The following is a 15,677-nucleotide window of genomic DNA, read 5'->3' as shown; positions in this document are numbered from 1 at the left end:
ATCTTTAAAACAAAACACAAAACACAGTTTATAAGGTAAGTCCCCTTCATGGAACCTTCAGGTGGTTCAAGTTCAAAGATGCGAATGCGCATGAGCATATTCGATCATGTAAATTAGCTTGCGTGTCACGTGTTCATCTCGTCAGGCACCCTCTCCAAGAGGTGGTGCTTTGTGTACTTGACTGTATAGCGCTGAATAGAGTACAGTGGTACAGTCTCTTTATTTCAAGCCCAGGATGTTCGGAAGCAAGTGTAAAAGCAGCGGCGGTGCAGCTGGTACTGTAGCGTCTTAGCGGGTGGTACCGCTAAGAAACATCAATTGTTATACTGTACTGCTGTCCTTTTTAAGATGAAAAAACTTAACCTTACTGTACAGTAAGATTAAAAAATGTTTTATTTTGGGGGCTTGTTTTTTATGTGTTATTTGTGTGAAAAGTATTATTATACACCTATTGCAGTACAGTACCATAGAGCTGATTGATTTAGTCAGATATCAAGGCTAACGTTGCTTGGCTTACGAACAACAAAAGTGCTCTCAGAATGGAACTGGTTTGTATGTAGGGGGCTTACTGTATTCGTATAGTCCTGAAGGTCAGAGTCTGAAATGGGTTTCGTTGAGCTAAAATCAAGGTGGCAGTGTGTGCCTTCCAGAGGTTCCAGGGTGAGAATATGTTTCACTGATTTTTCCAGCTTCGAGAAACCACCACATTCTTTGGCTCATGGCCCTCTTCCTCCATATTCAAAGCCAGCAGCACAGCATCTCCTATCTCTCTGTGACTGCGACCTCTGCTTCAATCATCACATCTCTTTCTCTGACCCTCTTGCCTTTCTCTTATAAGAACTTATGGTGACATTGGGCATGTTGCTGACACCTGGCCTCTGTTCACCTGTGCTGAATAGAAATGTGGAGACAGAGTTTTGGGTGAAGTAGAAAAGAGTAGCGGAGAAGGCAATGGCACCCCACTCCGGTACTCTAGCCTGGAAAATCCCGTGGATGGAGGAGCCTGGAAGGCTGCCGTCCATGGGGTCGCTGAGGGTCAGACACGACTGAGCGACTTCACTTTTACTTTTCACTTTCACGCGTTGGAGAAGGAAATGGCAACCCACTCCACTGTTCTTGCCTGGAGACTCCTAGGGATGGGGGAGCATGGTGGGCTGCTGTCTATGGGGTCTGTAGAGTCAGACACGACTGAAGTGACTTAGCAGCAGCAGAAAAGAGCAGTTTTTATTGCTTTACCTGGCTTCCCTGGTGTCTCACTGGTAAAGAATCTGCCTGCGATGTGGGAGACCTGGGTTTGAGCCCTGGGTTGGGAAGATCCCCTGGAGAAGGAAATGGCTACCCACTGCAATATTCTGGCCTGGAGAACTCCTTGGATCGTAGAGTCCATGGTGTTGCAGAGTCAGACACGACTGAGAGACTCACTTTCATTTTGCATTATTATTGCTTTACCAGGAAAGGGGGGCCACAGGGGCCTAATGCCCTCAAGACCGTGTGACCCACCCTGGGGTGGGGGTAGTGAGGAGTTTTATGGTGTTCAAGAAGCATGGTGTGATCAGCTAGTGGACAATCCTCAGACTGGTTGATGTCAAGGTGAAATTTGAACATCAATTCTCTGGTTTTAACCAGTCTAAGGTCTATGTTCTTGTGGTCAGCAGCTTTCCTCTGCAGGGGGTCTGCTTCCTGTAAAACAAATTTGGGAAAGTGAGTCAGGCCTTTACATATATCTTTCAGGGAACTGAGAGTTCTGTGATTCTGCCTCCTGGCAGAATTTTAGTCTTTGTTACCAGTTCCCTGGTCCAACAGCTATTCTTTGTTCCTTTATCTTCACATTTCCCAATCATTAACTCTTCTTAATTTTTTAAAATTATGACAGTATGATAACACATTTCTAGTGTTAACGCATAAATGTGATACATAAATAGTATCATAAACACTTGTTTATATATCTATTATGTTTCACTGATTTTTCCAGCTTCAAGAAACCATCGATACATAAAAACAGACATATAAACACATAGTGATAATACATATGACAGCATAATAACACTTGAAAAGTTACATATAGTTACAAAGTTACACATGTAACAAAGTTACATATAGTTCCACTATATATTGCAATTATTTTTTAAGTAAATAAATTAAGGTTTTTAATATCAAGTTTCAATATCAAACTCTCAAAAATTAATAGAATGAATATTCGGAAAAGTAGAAGGATATAGTAGACCCCAAAAGCACTATGATCCAATACAACACAGTTAAGATTTACACCATTTTCACACAATAGCAGGATACAAATTCTATTCAAGTTCCCATAGACTATAAACCAGGAGACACTGGAACATATCCAGGGACATAAAAGAAGGTGCAAAATTTTTATAGTCTGAAGGTATTGAAATCATAGAGTCTGTACTCTTTATCACTGTAGAATTGTTAGAAATCAATATCAAAAGATATTTGAAAATAACTTCGGGGGGCGCTCCGCAGAAAGAGAGAGGCAGTGGAACTTCCCTCAGCAAAGCCGAGGGGTCCCGAGGAGAGGTGAGCCTGCTGTCCACCAACCCAGCCCCTCCGTGAGCGAGAGACAATCAGACGCGACAGGGGTTCCGTCTAAGCAGTCCCGCTTTATTGCCCCAAACTCTTGGTTTATATAGGCAAGCAGGGGGGTTTTGTGAGGGACTTTCTATAGTTGCACCAATCACGTTAAAGGTCAAATCGTCATGTGCCTTCATTATAACAGGAGTCTATGGTGATCACGCGCTGTCCACGTGCACGGAAATCAAGAGAGCCAATCAAAAACTGTAACATAGACCACGCCCCTATCTCTTCTGCCAGGTGCCATCTTAGTTTCCGTCTACAAAGCTAACCCATCTTTTTTAAGGTTTCCCATTTAGGGCCCCACAAATAACCAGCATATTTTCAAGTGCAACACGACATTTACTAAGAGAGATCCTTTACTTAGCCATTGAAAGCCTCAAGAAGGTTAAAACACCGAAAACCCATGGAGGGCCAATTATGGGCTCCTGAGTCAGCATTTTACTTCTAAAGACAAGGACACAAGGGCTTGTACATGGTTTCAGGCACACACTTCCCCAACTCAGGGCTTAACTGCATCTGCAAATTCCCTTTTACCTTAAAAGGTAACATATTCACAGTTTCCGAGGATAACTTCTGGGTTACCCCCAGCTCAAATACTGCCTTCTTTTTTTCTCTTTTTGTTTCGTGTCTTTCAAAGAATTCAGAGTACAATGGGTGGTGGGGGAAAAAGCAGCTGCCTAAAAAAATCTATTGAAATACCACAGGGCCAGTGGTTTATTCTGGAAGCAGAGAAAGTCAGCCTGAGCCATCAGGGAACCTCATGAAGTTGGTGCAGGATGTCTAGAATGGTCTTGTGAGGGATGACTTTGATATTTGGCAGATCCGGGTTTCAACTCCAGCTTCACCAGAGTCATATGGTTTCAGAGAAATCGTATAACCTCTTTGAATCTCAGTGAAGTATGCTAAACCGTATTGTCAGCATGGGACCAATTTGCCGTTTCATAGAGGTGGACCTAAAATTGTGTCCTTGGCTGGACTGCAGTGTTCAGTTTGCCTTCTCGTGTTTGCCCATCTCAGCATTTGGCAATTTTCTACTTGCCATTTCACATACCTCAACCTACATAGATTTTCTGTCACATTTGGATAAGACAAGGTTTTTAGAGTGGTCGACTGCTATGGGTTCAATCGTACCCCCCTCAAATTCACATGTTGATGTTCTAACCCCCAGGACCTCAGAATATGAGGCTATTTGCAGATAGTTTGTTGCAGATGTAGTTAAGATGAGATCATACTTTGGACTAAAGGATCCCTAATTCAATATGACTGTGCTCCTACAAAAAAGGGGAAATTTGGACACACACAGGAGACTGCTATATGAAGATGAAAGCAGATATCAGAGGGATGCGTCTACCAGCCCAAGGACAGCAAAGATTGCCGGCAAACCACCAGAAACTGGCAGAGAACCTTAGAACAGTCTTTCTCACTGCTCTCAAAAAGAACCAGCCTTCCTGAGAACCTTGATCTTATACTTCTGGCTTCCAGGATGGTGTGACAATACATTTCTGTTTTTTAAGTCATCTAGTTTGTTGTTCTTTGTTATATAGCCCTAGCCAACTCATAAACAGTGCATGTAAAGCTGTCTATACAAAGTAGCCATTTTTTTTAGTCGTTAGGAGATGGCTCCACTGAGGTTTTTTGTAACTGCAATAAAACCCACATGATACAAATGCCACCGTTTTAAGCGCAGCGTTCTCTGGTGTTAAGTACATTCACATTGTTGTATAATCATTTCCACCATCCATCTCCAGAACTATCCCATCTTCCCAAATAGAAACTGTGTCTCCAGAAAACACTGACACCCCATCCCCTTTCCCAGCCCCTGGTCCCCGCCATCTACTTTCTGTCCCAATGGATTTGACCCCTCCAGAGACCTCTTATGAGTGGAATGGCACAGTATTTTGTTTTTCCAACTTTTACAACAAGTCTGTTTATTGAAAGGATCTGAAAATAGTGATAAGGTTTCCAATATTTAACAAATTTTCAAGATATTAACAATATGAAACATTAAGAATTTACTTCAAAAACCCAAAGTTTCCTAGGTAGTTCCCCATCACACTTTAGAACTTGGTTTACACCTGCTTGACACAGTATTTTGTGATTAGCTTATTTCGCTAAGCATAATGTCCTCAGTGTCCATCCAGGTAGCATGTGCCAAGTTTCTTTCCTTTTTCAGCTTGAATAATATTCCATTGTATGTATATATCACATTTTGTTCATTTGTTCACCAACTGATGGACATTCTGGTTGCTTCCACCTCTTGGCTATTGTGAATAAACAGTGCTGCTATGAACACGGCTCTAAAAATATCTCTTTGAGTTCCTGCTTTCAATTTGTTTGGGTCTGTACCCAGAAGTGGGATAGCTGTATCTTGTAGTAGTTCTACTTTTAATTTTTTTGAACTATACTGTTTTCCATAGTGGTTGTACCAATTCATATTTCCACCAGTTATGCACAATGATTTCCTTTGCACCACATCAAATCACTAATAATTGTTATTTCTTGTCTTTTGGGGCTTCCCTTGTGGCTCAGCTGGTAAAGAATCTGCCTGCAATGCAGGAGACCTGGGTTCAGTCCCTGGGTTGGGAGGATCCCCTGGAGAAGGAAAAGGCTACCCACTCCAGTAGTATTACTTACAGAATCCCATGGACAGAGGAGCCTGGCAGATTGCATACAGTCCAGAGGGTTGCAGAGTCAGAGATGACTGAAGTGACTTAGCACAGCATAATAACTTGACTTACATACACCATGAAATGATTATTGAGTTTAGAGAATATCTATCATCTTGTATAGATACAAATTTTCAGAAATAGAAAAAAATTTCTTTGGTATGAGGACTCAGTATTCATTCTCTTAACAACTATCATACCTAATGTACAGCAGTGTTAATTATATTTATTATGTTATACTATTATATCCTTGGTGTTTATTTCTCTCATAGCTGGAAGTTTGTACCTTTTGACTGCTTTCATCCAATTCTTGCTCTCCCCTACCCTCAATCTCTAGCAGTCACAAATCTGATCTCTTTTTCTGTGAGTCTGTTCGTTTTTGAAGTATAATTGACCTGCGACACTGTGTCAGTTCCTGGTACACAACATAGTGAGTTGGTATTTCTATACATTTCAAAGTGATCACCACTATAGATCTAGTTATGATATGTCACTATACAAAGGTATTACACAGGTATTGACTATATTCTCCACACCGAATTTCATACCCATGACTCATTTATTTTGCAACTGGAAGTTTGTACCTCTTAATCCCCCTCATCGAATTTCTCTCCTTCTCCCATGCCACTCTCCTCTGGCAATCACTTGTTTGTTCTCTGTACCTATAAATCTGTTTCTGTTCTGTTTATTTATTTATTTAGATTCCACATGTAAGTGAAATCACACACTTTTTGCCTTTCTTTATCTGGCTTATTTCACTTACCATAATACCTTCTAGGTCTATCCAAGCTGACTCAAATGGCAAGAGTTCATTCTTTTTTAATGGCTGAGTAATATTCCACTGTGGGCTTCCCTGGTGGCACAGTGGTAAGGAACCCAACTGCCAACGTAGGAGACGTGGGTTCGATCCCAGGGTCAGGAAGATCCCCTGGAGAAGGAAACAGCAACCTACTTCAGTATTCTTGCTTGGAAGATCGCATGGGCAGAGGAGACTGGAGGGCTACAGTCCATGGGTCACACAAAAAAGTTAGACATGACTTAGATAAACTAAACAACGATATTCCATCATCTATCTATCTATCTCAACTTCTTTATCCATTCTTCTACTGTTGGGCACTTAGGTTGTTTCTGTATCTTGGCTATTATGAATAGTGCTGCAATGAACACAGGGGTGCATATATCTTTTCTCATTAGTGTTTTTAAATTTTCAGATAAATACCCAGGAGAGTAACTGCTGGGTCATATGGTAGTTCTATTTTTAACTTTTTGAGGAGTCTCCATACTGCTTTCCATAGTAATTGCACCAACTTACCTCCCCGCCAACAGTGTACTAGGGTTCTACTTACCTACTTCATTGCTGACACTTGTCATTTGTTGTCTTTTTAATAATAGCCATCTGATAGGTGTGATCATCATGGTTTCGATTTGTGTTTTCCTGATGGTTAGTAATGTTGAGCACATTTGCATATACTTGTTGGCCATTTGTGAGTCTTTTTTTGTAAAAAAGTCTATTCAGTCCATCTGCTCATTTTTAAAAGTTGGATATTTTTTTTGGCTATTGAGTTGTATGAGTTTATTATATGTTTGTGTATCAATCCATTATAAGATATATGGCTTACAAATATTTTCTTCCATTCCCTAGGTTGTCTTTTCCTTTGGTTGGTGGTTTCCTTTGCTGTGCAGAAGTATTTTAATTTGATATAGTCCAACGTGTTTATTTTTGCTTTTGTTGCTTTTTCTTTTGGTGTCAAATCCAAAAAAATCATTTCCAAGACCAGTATTAAGGAATTTACCACTATGTTGATATCTTTAATCCTTTTTGAGTTTATTTTTATGTATGGTGTAAGGTAAGGATTCAGTTTCATTCTTCTCCATGTGGTTGTCTGGTTTTCCCAGTACTATCTATTGAAGCGGCTGGCTTTACCCATGGTATATTCTTGGCTCATTTTTCATAAATTAATTTACCAAATATGCATATACTTATTTCTGGTCTCTCTCTTCTGTTCCAGTGATCTGTGTGTCTATTTTTATGCCAGTGCTATGCTGTTTTGATTACTATAACTTCGTGATATAGTTTGAAATGAGGAACTGTGGTGCTTGCAGCTTTGATCTTCTTTCTTAAGATTGCTTTGGCTCTTTGGGGTCTTTTGTGGCTCCATGCAATTTGAGGACTGCTTTTTCTGTGAAAAGTGCCTTTGAAATTTTGATAGGGGTTGCATTGAACCTATAGTTTGCTTTGAGTAATATAGACTTTTTGAACATAATAATTCTTCCAATCCATGATCATGGAATATCTTTCCATTTATTTGTGTCCTCTTTAATTTCACCAATGTCTTATAGTTTTCAGTAAATTTACCTTTCATCTCCTTGATTAAATTTTCTATGCAATTATAAATGGGATTGTTCCCTTAATTTCTCTTTCTAACAGTTCACTGTTAATGCATAGAGACAAAACTGATTTTTGTATATTGATTTTGTACTCTGCAACTTTACTAAATTTGTTTGCTAGTTTTAACATTTTTTTGGTGGAGTATTTAGGGTTTTCTATATATAAAATTATATCATCTACAAAGAGAGGCAATTTTTCTTCTTCCTTCCTCATTTGGATGTCTTTTACTTCTCTTTCTGCCTAATTACTCTGGCTAGGACCTTCAGTACTTTGTTGAATAAAAGTGGTGAGTGTGTGGGCATCCTTGTCTTGTTCCTGATCTTACAGGAAAAGCTTTCAGTTTTTCACCATTGAATATGATATAAGCTGTGGACTTCTCATACATGGCCTTTATTATCTTGAGGTAAGTTCCCTCTACTGATCTGTTGAGTGTTTTATCATGAATGAATGTTGAGTTTTGGGAAATGGTTTTCCTGCATCGTCTGAGATGGTTTTTAATCTTTCATTCTGTTAATGTGGTGTATTACATTGTATGTGTAATGTGGTGTATTACACATGGAACCATCCTTGCTTCCCTAGAATAAATCCCACTGGATCACGTGTATGACCCTTCCAATGTACTGTTGAATTTGGTTTGTTTACATTTCGCTGAGGATTTTGGTGTCTATGCTTGTCAGGTATATTGGTCTATAACTTTCTTTTCCTCTAGTGTCTTTGGCTTTGGTATCAGGATAATGTTAGGCTTATTGTCATCTTCTTTTATCACAAAAGTACCTAAGAATACATAAAACTACCTTTTCAAAGTAGCTACCCCCTGTTTATGCTCATTTCTGCACCATTTCTGCACTGAGATTCTATTCTCAGTCTCTCTCCCATTCTCAACTTATGAGTCACCACGAACTCTTTTCCTCCTTAAGTTCTTCTCATGTCCTCACCACAGGCTAGAGAAATGACAACTTGTGGTGTTTGGAGAGTCATATTCTTCTCCATTTTGTTTTATCACAAGATATTGAATATAGTTATGTGAATGTACACTTTAAGAGGGCTAATTTTATGTTATGTGAATTTCACCTCAATTTTTAAAAAAGAGTGCCTATACATGCTTTTATAGAAAAGAAAATATAAATGACTTAAGTGACACTGAAGTATGGAGGGCAGTCAGGCTTCCCTTTTACTAGAAATAAGACAAAGAAAAAGCTTTCTTTCATATCCCATCGAGCAGCCACGCTCACACACAGTAGACTAAAAGTCTAGATTGATTCAACACCTATGGAGGCCAATTTGTTAATAAATATCAAAATTATAAACACACCCTCCTGGACCCAGCCATTCCACTTCTAGAAATTTATCCTGAAGATACAAATGTGAAGTGACCCACATGTTGTATGAGAAAAGAAAAAAAAATATCATACTTGGAAAGGAAGAGTTTTTAGAAAAATATTTTAATATTAATAAAGAAAGCCCCCAAACCCCCAAATCAACATAGAAATATCAATTATATTCCTATGCTTTAACAACTCTCAAGACAGTCTAGGGGTTAAAACTCTGCCCTTCAAACGCAAGGGGTATGAATTCCACATTTGGTTGGGGAACTAAGATCTCATATGCTAGACAGTGGGGGCTAAAAAAAAAAAGAAAGAGAAAGAAAAGGAAAAATAGAGGAAAAAAGCAAAAGAAAAAAGAAAGAAAAAGCAAGGAAAGAAACAAAGATAAAGAAAAAGAGAGAAAAGGAAAGATAAAGAGAAAGAAAAAGAGAGCAAGAAAAGAAAGAAAAAGAAAAAAAAAGTTTATTTAAAAACCTGGGCTAGGAAGTGCCAGGGTCAAGGGCGCACCCACTGAATCCCAAAAAAAGTCTCATCAGTGTTTCTGGAAGGCAACAGAGGCAGAGTAAGGTTGGTGCAGAGAACGTCCCCGTGAGCCAGGAAGGTGAGGCGCTGGGAGGCGACCCAGCAGGCTCCGCGGTGGAAGCTGAGGCGTAGCAGGCTGATGTTGTGGGCGGCAGGGGAGCAGATGGCCACCGTCAGCGTGGCTCTCTGGGGCTCGGCGGTCCACGTGGAGGAGGAGCAGTTGGCTAATGTCACCTGGATGTGCAGCCTATAAATGCCATCACGTTGGATCCGCAGCTGCCCGTTGTCGTCCAGCTCTGGCCCATGCAGGAAGGAGCGTCCCAGGGCGGGGCTCCCCTGCCAGCGTAGCCTGGGGTCCTGCCGCGACCCTGGGAGGGTTGTGAGGGAGGGATGGAAGGATGGAGATATAGGGAAACTGAGTGCTGTTGAGGGAATGCCCCCAACTCGAATGTTAAAGCCTAACCTCCAAGGGGATGGTGTTAGAAGGTGGGCTGTTCAGAAGTGTTTGAGCAGGAAGGTGGAGGAGACCTTGTAAAAGAGACCCGGTATCCACTGATGGATGAATGGACGGAGAAGCTGTAGTATACACATACACACACACACACACACACACACATATCCAGGCAGGGTGGTGGTGGCTTAGTCGCTAAGTCATGTCCGACTCTTTGCAACCCCACAGACTGTAGCCAGGCAGGCTCCTCTGTCCATGGGATTTCCCAGGCAAGAATACTGGAGTGGGTTCCCACTTCCTTCTCCAGGGTATCATCCTGACCCAGGGATTGAACCCGTGTCTCCTGCATTGACAGGCAGCGGTTTCCTTCATTTCAGGCAGATTCTTTACTGCCCGACCACCAGAGAAGCCCGTATTCATCCCTGCGTATGTGCATATGTGTGCTCAGCCGCGTCCATCCTGCCTGACTCTTTGCGACCCCATGGACTGGAGCCCACCAGGCTCCTCTGTCTATGAGATTCTCCAGGCAAGAACACTGCGACGGTAGCCATGCCCTTTCCAGGGGATCTTCTCAGTCCAGGGATTGAGACTTCAACCTGAGTCTTCTGTTTCTCCTGCACTGCAGGCAGGTTCTTTACCCTCTGAGCCACCTGGGAAGCCCCATACCTATGTCTGTACATATCCATATGTATGTATTGTGGGGCTTCCCTGGTAGCTCAGCTGGTAAAGAATCTGCCTGCAATGCAGGAGATCCTGGTTCAATTCCTGGGTTGGGAAGATCCCCTGGAAAAGGGATAGGCTACCCACTCCAGTATTCTTGGGCTTCCCTGGTAGCTCAGAAGGTAAAGAATCCATCAATGCGGGAGACTTGGGTTCAATCCCTGGGTTGGGAAGACCCGCTGGAGAAAGGAACTGGCTACCCACTCCAGTATTCTTGCCAGGAGAATTCCATGGGCAGAGGAGACTGGGGGGCTACAGTCCATGGGGTCACAGAGTCAGACACAACTGAGCAACTAAGCACAGCACAGCATGTATGTATCTTGTGTGTGTGTGTGTGTGTGTGTGTATATATATTACACATATACCTAAAATGGATATAGATGTGATATATATATTACTATGTATTATACATGTGATACTATAAACACACATCTATATCTATCTAAAGTGAAAGTGAAAGTTGCTCAGTCTGACTCTTTGTGACCCTATGGACTATACAGCCCATGGAATTCTCCAGGCCAGAAAACTGAAGTAGGTAGCCTTTCCCTTCTCCAGGGGATCGTCCCAACCCAGGGATTGAACCCAAGTCTCCAGAATTTCAGGTGGATTCTTTACCAGCTGAGCCACTAGGGAAGCCCATCTCTCCATCTAATTCAGCCATAAAAAGAAAGAAATTCTGCCACTTGTGACAACATGGGTGGACCTAGAGGTCATTATGCTAAAGTGAAATAAGTCAGACAGAGCAAGACAAATACTGTCTGACTTCCTTTATATGTGCAATCTAAATCTTCCTTTAGATGGCTACAGATACAAAGAACAGATCAGTGGTTGCCAGAGGTGGGGAGTAGGTGGATGAAATAGGTGAAGGCAGTCGGAGGCACAGACTTATGAAAAAGTTATAAACTAAGTCCTGGTGATGTAATATAGAGCGTACTAATCAGAGTTAAGTATACTGTGTTGTATATTTGGAAGCGGCTCATGCTGGGAAAGATTGAGGGCAGGAGGAGAAGGGGACGACAGAGGATGAGATGGTTGGATGGCATCACCGACACAATGGACATGGGTTTGGGTGGACTCCGGGAGTTGGTGATGGACAGGGAGGCCTGGCGTGCTGTGGTTCATGGGGTTGCAAAGAGTCGGACATGACTGAGCGACTGAACTGAACTGAACTGAACTGAACTGAAGAGCGTAGGTCTTACAAGTTTCATGACAAGAAAAAAGAATTGTAACTGTGTGTGGTGATGGGTGTTAACAAGACATTGGGGTGATCAGTTTGTAATATATACAAATATTGACCTATGCTGTATGCCTGAAGTAGACACAATGTTATATGTCAACTCTGTCTCAATTTAGAAAGATGGGGAGAGAGAGCAAGAGGGAGACAGAGAAAGAGCCCAGAGAGTTCTCTTTACCTTCCTCCCCTTTCCGCCATATAAAGATACAGCAAAAAGATGACTGGTTGTTTATAAACCAGGAAGAGGGCATTCATCAGACAGCCAGACCTGCTGGGGCTTTGACCTTGGATTTCACAGCCCCCGGCACCATGAGTGAGAGGTATCTTGCGTCTGTGAGGCTTTCTGTTCTGTCATAGCAGCCCGATCAGAAAGCCCCCAGAGAAAGAAGATGAATAGGGTTTCCATTTGTTACAAAATGGAATGAACACACCCAAACCCCTGGGGATGCGTGTGGGAGAGACCCAAAGAGGAAGAGGGTTAGAGAGAGGCTGGGAGGGGACTGCCAAAAGGCACCCTCCCTCACATTCCTTCATGTCCTTGCTCTAAAGCCCTCTTCGCCGGGACACCCTCCCTGGTGACCACATTTTCAAGGGCACTCCCAACCCTGACATGCCTGATCCTCCTCCCGTGCTTAATATTCCCCAAAAAGTACCAGGTGCATGTTTCACTCCACTTGGCATGGTACGTATTTTACTTGTTCATTTATTTATTTTCTGATCCCTTTGGTAGCAGGGAAGCCCCGAGAGGGCAGGGGTTTCTGTTATGTTGGCAATATGGGCACCCAGAACGGAGCCTGCCTCATGGTGGCTGCCGAATTAACATTTGTGACATGAACGGAGGCGTGTTAGTTGTAGCTATTAGCTTGGTTGAGTCGGTTTGAGCTCTCCCATGGGAGAAAATAAAATGCCCAGAAAGGAAGCAGGCACCCAGAAACAGACTGCTGTATTGCCCTGTCTTTTTTTCTTATTCTCATCCTTTCTCATTTTCTCATTCTCTCTCTCTCCCCCACCCGCCTTCTTTTTTCTTTCTCCGACACACATGCATATCCCGGGTTACCTGTGTGATTCAGCTGGAGCTCTGCCAAGTCCCACTGGAAGAAAAGAAAACAGAGCTCAGCACCTAAGCGTCAGGGGTCTGGAGTGATCCCTCGAGTCAAGAGCACTTTTTTCTCAGTGCATCCTTCTATCCACCCCTCATTCCATGGGGCTGACTTGGAGCCTTTGTGAAGAGCTCACAAAGAGGAAGTAGATTTGAACCAGCCCTGAGCACAAAGAGAAGACCTTCAGAAGAACTTAGTTTCCAGGATGTAACCCAGGTCTCCTCGCACATCTGCCTCTCTTGCCTCCAAAACCTAATGTAACCCTCAAAGTCGGCACCTGTGGTGGGTGTCCAGGGCTCCCCCTGTCCTTGGAGGTCCCAGAACTGCCCTTCCCCAACTCCGTGAAGCCCCCAGCAGCCTCTGAGTCAGCCTGCTGGGGGAACCCCAAAGACGAGTCATTTTCCAGGCCCATATGAAATGTGTCTTTCTCAGATGCTCCCTCCAGCCTGGGATCTCCACCCGGGGTTTACCTCCTGGGCAGAGCTGACTATCCTGAGCTGAAGACCCCTGGCGGGCAGGCTTGCCTCTGCTCGTTACCCCCTGCTCTGGTCTCTCTCTCTGTTCCTTTCTACCGCATCTTTCTTCCTGGCGGATTTTCTTGCTGTTGCTACCACTCTGAGGGGCCTGTGGGACCTTAACTCCCTAACCAGGGGTCGAACCTACATGACCGGCATTGGAAGCACGCAGTCTTAACCCCTGGACCACCAGGGAAGTCCCCCTGGCAGATTTATATCCATCTCATTCTGATTTTTGTTTTCTTTTCTTTTTTAGATCATGTCTGTTAGTCTGTTCTCTTGCTCAACACCCCTCTGCTTTTTTTCCCCGCTTGCTGCCCCTCGGCCCCTACCCCAGGGTCCAGTCCCCACCCGGAGGTCCCCAGGTAGCATGCGCCTGTCTCTCCCCCTCTCTCTTATCCTCCCTTGTAGACTTACCCTGGTTGAATCCAACTGCTGCTGCTGCCTGAAGCACAGGTTGCAGACGAGGTAGCATGTGCCTATGCTAAGAAGCACCGGGATAATCACCCTCAGGATGGATGCCCAGGGCCAGCGGGTCACCTGGTAGCTTGCAGCCTCCTCTGTTGCCATTATAGTCCTCCACGAGCACTTCATCAGCTGTGTGGCAGCAGGGAGGGTGCGCAGAGGGCAGGCAGGAAGGGGGAAGGAAGCTTCAGCTTTCTCACAGCCGCGGGGCTCTCTCGGCCTGTCTGAACCTGCCAGGGACCAACCATGCCCCTCCCTGGGGATGTCCGTCAAAGGGAGGGACCAGGCTCATTCTACCATGGAGGGAAGTCCCCTCCAGCTGCTGCGGTCCCGAGTCTGCAGAGTAAATGGACCAGGGTGCTCCTCAATTTTATTTATGTGGCTCCCCACCCTCCCCAGGCTTCTGTGGTGGCTCAGATGGTAAAGAATCTGCTTGCAATGCAGGAGATCTGAGTTCAATCCCTGGGTCCAGAAGAAATGAGTTCTATCCCCTGAGTAAGGGAATGGCTATCCACTCTAGTGTTGTTGCCTGGAGAATCCCATGGACAGAGAAGGCTGGGGGAGCTACTGTCCACAGGGTTGTAAAAGAGTCGGACACGACTTAGCAACTAACACCACCTTCTCCACCTTTCTGGCACTCATTTGTTTATTCAACAAACCTTCACTGAACACCCACTACGGACCAGATACTCTGCCGAGTTCTGGGATACAGCCACAACACTCAGGGAGGAAGATGCTCAGGGGCTAAGTTGTGCTGACCCTTTGGGACCCCATGGACTACAGCCCACCAGGCTTCTCTGTACATGGGATTCTCCAGGCAAGAACATTGGAGTGGGTTGCCATTTCCTCCTCCAGAGGATCTTCCCAGCCCAGGGATCAAACCGTAGTCTCTTATGTCTCCTGCATTGCAGGCAGGTTCTGTATCGCTAGTGCCATCAAAGAGGGGTCCCCAAATATCTGTGTGCTCCTCTCCATCTTCCCAGCCTCTCTGGCACCCATGGTGGGACCACCCCTAATGGAGGCCACATGACCAACCTGCCCAATAGGAAGAGAGGAGAAGCAGAGGAGGGGCTAGATTTTGTCAGCATGCCATAGTGCCTTTCGGTTCTGTTGCTCTGTGGCCTTTGCTTTCTTTTTCTTTTTTATTTAACTTTGTTTTGGCTGTGCTGGGTCTTTGCCGCTACACATGGGCTTTCTCTAGCTGTGGTGTGTGGCCTTCTGTGGCATGGCACAGGGTCTAGGGCACACAGGCTTCAGTAATTGGGGCTCACCGTATACTTCCTCTGTGGCATGTGGGATCTTAGTTCCTGAATGGGGGTCGAACCTCTGTTCTCTGCATTGCAAGGCAGATTCTTAACCACTGGACCACCAGGGGAGCCCCAGAGGGCATCTGTTCTTGGTGACTAGTGGCTTGAATATGTCCACCCAGAACTTCAGCACGTGACCTCGTTTGGCAAGAAGGTCTTTGCAGAGGTAAGGGTGAGGGGGCTCTTGTATTCCATACGTTGTAAAGAAAATGTGAGAACACACAGAGACACAGACGAAAGTTGGAGGCCAACATTAGAGTGATGCAATGCACACCAAAGAAACCCAAGGATTGCCTGCAAACCCCAGAAGGCAAGAACAGGCCAGGAAAGATTCTCCCCTAAAGCCTTTGAAAGAATCAGATGCCTTGATTTTCAGATTTCCAACCTC

The 15,677-nt window shown here is 44.0% G+C and overlaps 1 protein-coding gene across 1 annotated transcript; it reads right to left on the bottom strand.

The window, feature by feature from the left end:
• Positions 1 to 9,076: 9,076 nt before the first annotated feature.
• CD70 (CD70 molecule) lies at positions 9,077 to 14,282 on the bottom strand. The gene is given in 3 exon segments (XM_069589364.1): positions 9,077 to 9,865; positions 12,960 to 12,993; positions 13,935 to 14,282. Coding segments are annotated over 3 exon segments (777 nt in total). The 3' UTR covers positions 9,077 to 9,470.
• Positions 14,283 to 15,677: the final 1,395 nt, after the last annotated feature.

Source organism: Ovis canadensis, chromosome 5 (genome assembly GCF_042477335.2).
Source record: "Ovis canadensis isolate MfBH-ARS-UI-01 breed Bighorn chromosome 5, ARS-UI_OviCan_v2, whole genome shotgun sequence".
Taxonomy (NCBI): Eukaryota; Metazoa; Chordata; class Mammalia; order Artiodactyla; family Bovidae; genus Ovis; species Ovis canadensis.
Note: the sequence above shows the minus strand (reverse complement) of the source record. Positions and strands in the feature narration are given on the sequence as shown.